The following is an 11,762-nucleotide window of genomic DNA, read 5'->3' on the forward strand; positions in this document are numbered from 1 at the left end:
AAATCCTTTAATTAAATTTCTTTCGGTAAAAAACAATAATTTGTAATAAATTTTCATGAAATTTATAATAAAAATAAATTAAAATTGCTAGGGAAAGTAAATACTACAGAATTGGCAATAACGCTAGTTATTTTTGAGCAGTTCCAAAATAAACCTGCTGTATAAACGTTTAATTTGAAGAATATGAATTTAAAGAATTAGTTTTGAATCTGTTTTAAATAAATGATCTATAATGAGACCAAGACAGGAGAAGAAAATTAAAGATTAGAACAGGCATGAACAGGAAAAGGCTCGTGATCAATGAACTGTTCATTTTTCCTGACTCGTTCGTTCAAGAACGGCTCATCATTCATCTCGGATGTTCGTTAATTTTTCTGATTCTGTGTAATCTTGAATCTTGTCTCTACGCCTTCACCTTGGACGTACAAAGGAAGACTTAAGTAGAAAAATGTCTTTTCCAGTTTTAAGGAGGATCGCTTCCACGTTTCCGTTAACACGAAGTATCGAACAGCAGCTAAGAACGGTCAGTTATCACTATTTTTGGACGTTAAACACGATTTTTTCCTCATCTGACCAATCTGGTGCCAAGACCAATTTGGTGGGGTCGCAATAGAAAATGGAAAAATAATCTGTAACCACATGTCTTTACAGGACGGACTGGTTGATTTGACAACATCTTGATTAATAACCCCCAATTGAAGTAGATTTTATAAAGAACAAAAAATATATGGACCTAATTTCTAACATTTTTTTTTACCTTTCTCTACTTGCCGGACACATATGGGGCCTTTGGCCCAGAATTAAGTGTCTGTGTGTCAGCCTCGCATGGCCTGTTCTTAATCAGGCGAGGATGTCCCTTCTACGAGTCAGCCACACATCGACAATGTTCTTGACGCACGAAAGTTCTCAGCCACCAACACTGCCATCTTTTTTTATTCATGTTTTTATTGCATTTTTAGCGTCAGAAAACCGGATTCTTAGAGCCGTCTGTAGGTTAGGACATCCCAGCCTTAGCCACCTCATCTGCTTTTTTCATCGCCCGACATGTCGGATACCCAGACAACACCATTTTGCCGATAGCTCCAGTTCGTAATAATTCTCCAACTAGAGAGTTGACAGAGACTGATAAGTAGACGACTGGCTATCATGGAAAGATAGTCCTGGGTATAGCTGGGAGGACCCAGGATGGAGTCGGCCGGTTGTCCAGCTCAAGTACCATTCAATGTCTTCCTTGCACTCCTTAAGGTTTTGCTGAAGCATAACCCAGTGGTCACGTCGGGGTCTGAAGTCACTTGTATATTTTGTACTTGCATCTTAAGGTTGTTCTGGTTTGGCAAGGAACCCAAAATTCAAGCAACAGCACTCCCAGCTTGTTCACACACCATTGACCGCTCGAAGACCCTAATAGTAGATAATATCGAGCCTCTGCAAGCGTGTTTTTCGGGCGTCAATGTGTGGCTGCCATCTAAGCTTTTGATCAAATGTGAGGCCAAGGAAAGTACACACTCACTTGAGTAGTGTAAAAACATATCTTATTAATTCCTTAATAAGTGCTTAGAGGGGTAAATTTCAAAAGATCGTGAAGTAATTGAAAATGCATTTCTAAATCTTCACCTCACATGTAGTATCTGTATATATAGACCAACTATGTGTTTTTAATAGATGATAAAAATCTTGCTATCGAGGGCACGTACAGAAAGAGGACAAGAAGTAGTGATAGCATGACTATCCTTTAGCAACAAATTTTCACAGTATTAAGATTCAACATTGGGGGGGGGTGTTGGTGGGCGCAATGGTTTAGGTGTTGACACAGCGCTCATCACTGTAAGGTAAAGGTCCCGGATTCGAATCCAGCGGCGCTGTATTCAAACCTGATATACTCACAAATGGGCTTTTTTTCAAAAACACCAGCACCCTGAGGGTTTATATGACCTCTGCTGTTGCAGATTCTCGTTAAAACAAAAATCAACCTTCTGTTTCCTCCCCTTTTTTAGTTAATTTAGTTTAAAATATCCGTACTAACTTTTAACTAAGTAATGGGTAGGGGACCACAGTAGCTGAGTGGCTAAGGTGTCAAACTCTCAGCTAGCATATCCCATGGTCGTGGGTTTGATTCCTATCGTTGCCTCTGGATTTTTTTCTGATGCCTAAGGGGATCGGTGGCTACAATGAAAATTGACACGGCATTCATCAAAAGAAGGTCTGGGGGTGATTGTGTCCCGGTAACTCTGAATTTGGCCACAACTCCCTTCAAATGTGTTTTTTCAATGGAAGAACACCGGATGCACACGTGTTTCAAGCTCCCAAAAATAGAGCCAGGATGGAGTACTCTAAGATGTATAGAGGCGCAGTGCTCGGGAACACCTCCACTTCCTGGTATCCCACAAAAAAATAGATAAAACAAAGAAAGAAACAAGTAAAAGGTAATGGGTAAATTCATCTCACCCAAGACCTTACATAAAAAGAATAATTAGTTGAAATAATTCAGTCAATTAAACCACTAAACATAAATGGATGAATGTAATGGGTAAAATTGATCTATACGTCCATTGAATTGGAAGTTAACCTAGGATTAATTGAAAAATGCTTGTTTTATTTTAGGCAGCTACCTTGTCATATTTTGATATACAGCATAAAACACCAGTGACTAGAAAATTTGTAAGTAAAATTTATTTAATACTTAATAAACATTGTCAAATATACTTTAGAATTATAACACTAAGTTCCTTTCTTCCTTAAATTTTAACAAATCCTGTCTAACTTTGATAATTTGCTAAATATAATTTATTGGTAAGCCTGATTCTGGTATTTTTGTGAAATGTATTCACAAGAAAAATTAAACATATATCACATATGTACTGGAAACAATAAAATAACAAATTTCCCTTATTAAAAATTTGGACATATGCTGTATGCATTTGCAGTTAAGTATATGTGTTATGCGATAATTAACATTAATATAATTTTTAAGAAAGATATTCCAAAAGCTCAATATGGTGGAAGGCACACAGTCACCATGCTTCCAGGTGGAGGTATTGGTCCAGAATTGATGGAATATGTTAAGGAAATTTTCAGGTATTCTACGTAAACAAATTTATGATATTTATATTATTTTATTAAATATGTATCTACTTGTTTCAATCCTCCAGAGTTGGAGGTATACCTGTTGATTTTGAAGTAATTAAAATTGATCCATCAAGTGAAGGAAACGATGACCTTGAGTATGCTATAACATCAATAAAACGGAATGGGGTGGCGATCAAAGGTATTAATTATTAATTTTCTCAATTTAAAATAAATACCCTTTATGAAATTTTGGAATTTTTCTTAGGAAACATTGAAACTGGAAGTCTGGATGCTGACATCATTTCTAGGAATGTTGCCTTGAGAAATGAGCTCGATTTATATGTCAATGTTTTGAACTGTAAATCGTACGAAGGCGTACCTGCTAGATATTCAAATGTTGATATTATTATTGTAAGGCAAAATACAGAAGGTGAATACTCAATGTTGGAACATGAGGTATGAGATTAAAGGTTAAAAAATAGACAAATTTACCATTTGAATTAATTATTAGTAAAGACTGGATTTTCGTGCAGTAAAAACTAAAAAAGTAAAAAGATTAATTCTTACTTGTTTTCAAAACGTTTTGTAGCCGAAATAAAATTGAAAACAGTGAATAGGTCATCAATAACCCACGCAGAATTACAGTTTAGATCCTTGCCTGAGGAGGGTTAAAAAAATTTGGCCATCGGTCTTCGGTTCTGGGTAGTCTTGTAGCCACCACTTTGAACATTCAGTACTTCAAATGTAACAAGCTTTATTTTTTAAATGGTTCTGATTGGCTCCCAAGCTGAAGAAAGATTGAGAAATGAAAAGTGAGAAATTCGCAAGTGATGGAACAGTGCAGATCAGTGATGTCGAACATAAAATATTTCTTGGAATATGGGAGTTGACAACTTCAATGAAGCATATTATAAAAAAGGATACCCTTAATTTGTCTGTAAATACTGTAAACTCATAAAAATGATGTTTTTTCATGTTGTTTTTATATATATAAAAAATATAAAAAAATAGGAAAAACTGCAATTTTGTGCAGTAAACCATAAAAACGTGCAATAATGCCTAAATGTACAATTTCATGCACAATAAGAATAGTGTTAAAAGGACATCCTTTCCATGATTTGAATTTCTGTCTTGGTTTCATTGCAATCGGAGTGTGCATTAAAAAAATGGAATTTCACGGGAATCCAGTCTTTATTTATTACTCATTGGAATTAGAATTTGTTTTCAAATTATTGTTAAATTACTCTTATTACTTTCATATATTATTATTATTATATGTAACAGCTGCATGAGAACCTGTCACAATCACATTTTGTAGACCAATTATTATTGTATTTTGAATTATAAATCATTACTGAAAAGAGTGGGGATTAAAAACTGCAATTAAATAGTTTCGTTTAAAACAATCATGTGATGAAAAAATTATTAAAAATAATGTTATCTGTGGAATGATGATTGTAATTGTTCATATGCAACTTTAGAGTGTCAACGGTGTAGTGGAAAGCATGAAGATTGTCACTGAAGATAATTCAGAACGAGTGGCAAGATTTGCTTTTGAATTTGCAAAAAAAAATGGCCGTAAGAAGGTTACAACAATCCATAAAGCCAACATTATGTAAGTATTTATTATAAGAAATTCTTTTTCTAACTTTTTTGTTCTTTGTAAATAATATTAACAAAAAACAAAAATGGGCATTAAAATTATGTTTGAAAAACTTAAGTATTCATTGTCCCTAATACTACCTAACCTAACCTGTCCCTAGCCTTACATTACCTAGATTACCCTCACATACTCGTTTAGAATGTATCCAACTGCAAGTTCCTTTACGCTTAAAATCTTTAAAAATAATTGATAAACAAATTCAATAAACATTCAGAAAAGTTGAAAAATGAATCATGAATATGTAACGTAACACAACCTAATTTATCACCCCGTTCTGTGTACTTTTAAAGTCGCATTCCATGTGGACATAGATGATCTGTTTCCTCCTTCAAGTAAACTCATGCTTTGCACTCACATATTTTCTCCACTTCATAGAAAAACCTTGAATCATGGATATGTAATGTAATCCATCTAACCCTACCTAACCTATCCCATCCCTAACCCTGCCCACCTAGCCTAACCTTATATAGCTCATCCCTGAGCCTACCCAACCTAGCCTAACTTTACCTAGCTCATCGCTAACCTAACATAACCCAGTCCATAACCACCCTAACCTATCCTAGCCCAACCCATCAAGAAATCTTGCAAAAAGAATTTATGTATCCAACCCAAAAATGTATCTATAATAAAATTTAAAAATTGTAACTAATTGTTGGCTATTTACTTATTAAATACAGAATGTGACTTATGCAAATATGATTTGTATGATGAAAAAAATTATCGAGAAATATATTGCAGGCATATTTCCTCTTATTTTATGTACATACAGCATAAAATTATTCTGTTTATTTATTACTTTTATATATTTCCATATATTGTTGGAAGTAGGAGGGAAAAACATCACTATCGGTTTCAATTTCAGGAAACTTTCGGATGGTTTATTCTTGGAAATTTCGAGAAGAATAGCTGAGGAATATCCTGAAATAGAACACAACGACATGATCATTGATAACTGCTGCATGCAACTTGTTTCAAACCCCTACCAATTTGACGTCATGAACATGACAAATTTATATGGAACCATCGTTTCCAATGTTATTTGCGGTTTAATAGGAGGAGCTGGACTGCTTTCAGGAAGAAATTATGGTGACAATGTAAGCTAATATTTAGCTTATAACTTTGGCATGCTATTCATAAAAAGATGTACTACTTTTGATAAACAATTTCCACATTTTATCTGCTAAGGTTTAATGTACAACTATTATTACTCATTATATTGATAGTTTTATTATGGATAAAAAAATTATGAATAATCATTCACTGTATTTTCTTTTGTAGTATGCAATCTTTGAGCCTGGAACCAGAAACACAGGTACAGCAATCGCTGGTAAAAATATAGCAAACCCTATTGCTATGCTCAATGCAGCTGTCGACATGTTGCAACATCTTGGACACAGTACCCATGCCGAGATTTTATCCCAGGCAATTAATGATACAATAAAAGTAGACAAAATACTTACTGCTGGTAGGTCTCATGCCATTGACATGGTTGTATTATTTTGATAATTTGATTAGTTATATTATGAATTACTACAGACCTTGGAGGTACCGCAAGTTCAACTGAAGTCATTCAAAATATTGTCAAGTATGTGCTTGATGCAACCAAGTCCATGAAGTGGTAAGATTTTTTTTTTACTTGAATGCACACACTATTTTTTTCTTTCTTTAATTGCATTGCTTCCTTTAAATTGCACATCCAAGTTTTAAGTGAGATCCAATTACTGGCTATTGGTGGTAGTAGTGTAATGAACATGCGGTCAAATTTAAGTAAAATGATGTATTAATCATTGCGACCTAACTATCACCTAATTATTAACCCTTTTTTTTCTCTAACTTTGCTTTTTTATGAAGTCTTTAAATAAGTAGTTTCATCCTTACCTTCTTGGCCTACCTAGCCTCACTGGGTTGGTCTATCAGATGTGTTTCGGCATTTCGCTATCTTCAGTGTGCCTGTAAACACCGACAGAAAAAGACAAACACAGACTTTTTTCACATTTCAATGACAAATGTATAGTCGCTTGGCTAAACAGAAAACCACACAAACTTCAATGTAGATGTTGAAATGCTCTGATAGACCAACAAAGCGAGGAAACATTTTTTAAAATGTGTAGAGATTAATGACCGTTAATCGATAGTTATTCAGATATCGTGAGATGCGGTCAGGTGTGATGTGGGTTTCAGAAAAATGTTTTTCAGAAACCCACATCANAATAAATTAATTAATTAAAATAATTTGTGTATGTATGATATACACATTTTCTTTTTAATTAGAGTGGGAGTAGTGAAAAAAATGGTATAATTTATTTATAATGTGAAAAATGCTCTATATTTAATCATTTAATTTAGAAAATGTAGTTTTGTTTGTTTTAGGATGGTTTTGGTTCATCCAGTAGCTATTATAGTCATTTCAATTTAACCTACTCTAATCCTATCTAACCTTACTTAACCCAACCTACCTCACACACCCAAATTGATAAAATGTATCTAAATGTAAGTTCAAATAGACTTATCAGAATCTTTATAAATAATAGATGAAGAAATTCAATAAGCATTTAAACAGCTTAAAAACATCATCATTTTTATTTGCTTTTTACTCATCTTTATAGTCCATAGACTTTGATGTTTTAATGCAAGATTAGCTGGGGAAGTATAACAAATTGACATCTTTGTAGTTGTGATTGATGAACAAGATAATATTGCGAGAAGAGAGTTGAACATCTAATTGAACTTAAAGATGCACGTTATCACTTTTAATGTACTTTTATTGCCAGATTCCACTTGGAAAGAAATGATCTGCTTCCTCCTTTGAGTAAAACTCGTGCTTTGAACTCGCGTATTTTCTCCACTTCATGGAAAAATCTTGAATCAAGGATATGTACTATAACCCATTCCTAACCCTACCCCAACCTAACTTGTCCCTAACCCTACCCAATGTGGATGAACCTATAGCCTACTACAGTTGTTATACAGAGGTTTCAGTAAAATGTCAAACTTGTTTCAATCCTTCGAGAAGAATCACAAATTATAATTTTAATGTAATTATTTACAATGTTCATTTATTCTTTCACAGGGGACGGCTGAGGCGTGGGAATCTGTTATCATAAAATCCATTATCACTAATACGAACATGCATACTAATTGAAAAGAATTCTTAATTTACATTCCATAAATCTAGCCAACTATTACCATTCCTTTTAATTTATTCAGTATTATGTTTGATTTTATGTGCAAGTGTTGTACAGTTTTATTAATATTATTTTTTTTAATTGAAAATTTCATTCCTTTTAGTTAGCGTTGTTTATTTTGTTTGGCAAAATAAATGTATCAGATTTAAGAGTAAAAAAATCAACAATTATAATTTTATAACCAAGTTTTAAAATCGTGTTCAGAATGAATTTGGATTAAATCATATGGCCATCCCATCCTGTTTGCTTTTTTTTTTCTTTAAATCCATCTGTGTGTCTCCTAATCACCATAATAAACATATATTCCCTAATAGTGTTTGTTATAAAACAATTAATCCATTTTTATACCAGCCATATTTTTTAATTAGAATAATTGTCAATTTTTTTTCTCTTAGATTCTTAATCCAATGTTATAAAAATTAAAAATATAAATGCATGATATACCATGTTTGGTTATACTTGTTTGCGCTCAGACGTATTTTCTATAATAAAAAAATTGTTCTTTTGGATATTTTATTTTTTGCTTGAGAACATCTAGTGCCTTTTTTGATCGTAAGCAAATTCTGTAATAGTTTTTTTTTTAATTTTTAAAAGTTATTTAGATGTATTTTCTAGCTAATGTTTACCAATTTGTTATGCTATGCCATGAAGATATAGATGTTATCCCCTTTTTCTGCAAAATCACAGCAATAAACATATTTTCTATTGTGTCAAAACCTCTTATTTGTGTAATAATATAATAAAAATAATAATCATAGTATGCTACTTATATTTATGATTATATTAATTAAGCTTCTGTATTCTTAATTTCTCCTATTTCACAATATGTACCTCAGTATAAATCTAGTCTCCTGTCTTGAGTGTGAACTAATTTTTTCTTTTTGCATGCTGCTTTCTTATCGCAGTCTTGAAACTGACTATTATAATCATTGATGGTTTAAATAAATTAGTTTGTTGTTCATAAAATTACAATTTGTTTATCACACCCAATGCTTATGTTAATCAACTTTAGTTACCAATATTTAAAAAAATTAATGCTATTATTAACTTACAAATTATGCAATATACTTATAAATTATTATTACTATTTTGACATCTGGACTTTCAGGTGAATGCTTTGTTTCCTATTTACATTAAACATAGTTTTAGTTAAATGTTATTTTTTAATAGTGTAATAATAATTAGTGATATTTGACCAGATAATCTATCGAAATGGATGTTTAAAAAATTACAAAATAGTAGATGATTATGAGTCTTTTTTTGTATATATTTATTTTTATTTTTTAACCAGCCGACTGGCTACCATGGCTATTGCTGGCACCTCATGTTTGGCAGGAGCAAAGATTAGGTGCTCTCATAGGAAGGCTTGACTTATTTGCAATGGCCAATAAGTGATACGGCTCCAAAAAAAAAAAAATAATAAAATAAATAAATAAAAATAAACTAAATAATTAAAACACTTTCATATTATTGTATACACAGTCTAAGTTGGGTAGTATTCAGCTTAATATTCTACTGTCCCTACTTCATTCGATTTAATAAATATAACAAATCATAACCTTTTAGACAGTTAAAAAAAATTAACCAAGGTATTTAATATTTTTGTATATACATGTTACCATGTTAATGAACCTACTTGGTGGGTCTGGGTACTCTATTATACCACAAAGCTATATGTACTGAAACACCACACTAATAAATACAATCAAACGAGATGTACAGTTACAAGATATGGTGAGCCATCGAGGTAAAAAGATACCAATTATCCTAATTTAATGGGTCTGTAGTCCTATATTCTGACACAAATCTACCTACATATACATATAACAGCTTGTATATACATTCACTCAGTAATAACCACATGTGAAAGAGACTTCAAAGCCCTCCTATGGATAATTTTATTTTTCTTGATTTGTCATCGCAGTCAATTGATATGTAATGAAAAAGGTCATAGATCAAAGAGGATCTTAGCCAGAATGTCCTACATCATTTTCTCTATTTACCAGATATCATTTGACTCAGTTTTATAAAGATTTCATAGTTTAAAAAAACATGTATAGGAAGATTGGTTAGGTTTTATAGTTTAATTAGATTTGTCTTCAAGACCAATATGAAATTTTATTTGCATTTTCCTACAAACACTGAGATTTTATGCTACATGTCAATATATTATGTTAGTTCCAGTATTAATGTAGTTAGAATTAATTTTTCAATATGCGCATATTTGTTGAGGTCAGTAAATTGATTTTTTTGTGTGTTAAATATGTATATTTAAAACTGACAATTAAAGTGTTATACATTTAAGCATTTTTATTTATTTATTGTTTAAGTATTATGGTTTCAAAAATGGTAATTTCGATTTAGCCTTTTTAATGAACCACAAATTATTTTACAGTTTCCGAAAATAGATTTGCTGGATTCCAACCCATTATTGTCTTACAATCGACAAATTTTAACTGTTACAGGACTACTCATTAAAGGATGTAATAAGGTATTTTACAGTATTTAAATTTACGTTTCCCTTTGCCACATAAGAATTGTTATTACCTTTACAATATTAAACAATTGAAAGTATATCAATTGATAGTATTAATTTATTTTTTGTCATTACTTTGTTTGTAATCTTATAAATTGTACAATATAAATTGTAATGTCTACATTATTATGTTATAACTGTTGCAGTTTATTCATCCTAGAATTGTTTATATTTGACAAATAATTAACTTACTTTCATCCACCTAGACTGTTGAACAGCTAAACTGATTGTTGAATGATTTGTTGCTATAGGAAATGATTTTGGATGGTCAATTTTTTTAAAATTTAATTAGAATTCTATGGATGTTGAATTTTGATTATAAATGTGATTTTGAAGTTAAACTTGTAGTTTTATTTTTGAAAATCTAATAAAAAATAAAATATTGATGTTGTTAAATATTGCACTAATATTTATCCCACAAATTATTATAAATAAAAATAGATTAGCCTGTATTCACTTTGTCTCATTTTAAACAAGTTTCATACAAAATTATGAACAAGTCATGGCCATAGTAAACCTAATCGCTCTGATGATACTACACTTTTGGATTAAGTATTCACATATCACACATATTTCTTAATTAAATCAATTTTATTTGTCTGTATAATGAAAGAGGAAACTATTTTCTAGATGGTACATAATTTTAGTTGGTGTAATTTGCAGGTTGACATGTGTTTCATCCACCAATAAAATAAACACGTACTTATTACACAATTGGTATGGTAATTTTTTTTACATGAAAATATGTTTTGTGCTGGATGCACAATTATTTGCATGACTATTTTCATGGAATTGATTTTGTGTGGCGAGTGTGCATAGGTTGGAGTGAGTAGTGGTAGGGTTAAGTTAGGGAAGGCTAGGTAACATTGAGTTAGGTAAGGTTAAGGTTGGTTACATATATCCTTGATTCAATTTTTTTTTTTTTTTTTCCATGAACCAGAGAAAATATGTAAAGCGATATTTATTTCAATACCTTAATCTTTGAAAAATTAATATGTATATTAATTTTTTACTTCTTCAGTTATTCAAGTGAAATGCTTGCTCTGCCGTATAAATGTTTATCGTGTATCATAAATCATATAATGAGCCTTTGTGATGTGCCAGTTAAAACATAGGTTAGGTAGGGTTATGGTTAGTGATGGATTAGGTTAGGTTACATTAGGTGGGGTTAGGGTTGCGATGGATCATTAACTCTACAAATAGAACTCCTTTCATCTGACTATTGCAGATTCAAATTTAACCCGCACAGAAAACCAACAGCAACAGATAACAAATGTACTAACCAAGACACACAAAATTATCAGAACAAAAA

The 11,762-nt window shown here is 31.6% G+C and overlaps 1 protein-coding gene across 2 annotated transcripts; it reads left to right on the top strand.

Annotated features, from left to right (window-relative positions):
- Nucleotides 1–316: 316 nt before the first annotated feature.
- LOC106661069 (isocitrate dehydrogenase [NAD] subunit gamma, mitochondrial-like) lies at nucleotides 317–11,388 on the top strand. 2 transcript variants are annotated; one of them, XM_014384201.2, is made up of 10 exons: nucleotides 317–523; nucleotides 2,602–2,658; nucleotides 2,972–3,075; nucleotides 3,150–3,265; nucleotides 3,332–3,522; nucleotides 4,548–4,681; nucleotides 5,592–5,823; nucleotides 6,008–6,194; nucleotides 6,266–6,347; nucleotides 10,310–11,388. In XM_014384201.2, exons 1-10 carry the CDS (start codon nucleotides 449–451, stop codon nucleotides 10,320–10,322), a joined length of 1,191 nt encoding a protein of 396 aa, XP_014239687.1. In that variant the 5' UTR covers nucleotides 317–448; the 3' UTR covers nucleotides 10,323–11,388. The 2 variants fall into 2 exon arrangements, with proteins under 2 accessions (XP_014239687.1, XP_014239686.1); XM_014384200.1 differs by lacking the exon at nucleotides 10,310–11,388 and adding an exon at nucleotides 7,800–8,706.
- Nucleotides 11,389–11,762: the final 374 nt, after the last annotated feature.

This window comes from Cimex lectularius, unplaced genomic scaffold (genome assembly GCF_000648675.2).
Source record: "Cimex lectularius strain Harlan isolate CLEC.00 unplaced genomic scaffold, Clec_2.1 scaffold60, whole genome shotgun sequence".
Taxonomy (NCBI): Eukaryota; Metazoa; Arthropoda; class Insecta; order Hemiptera; family Cimicidae; genus Cimex; species Cimex lectularius.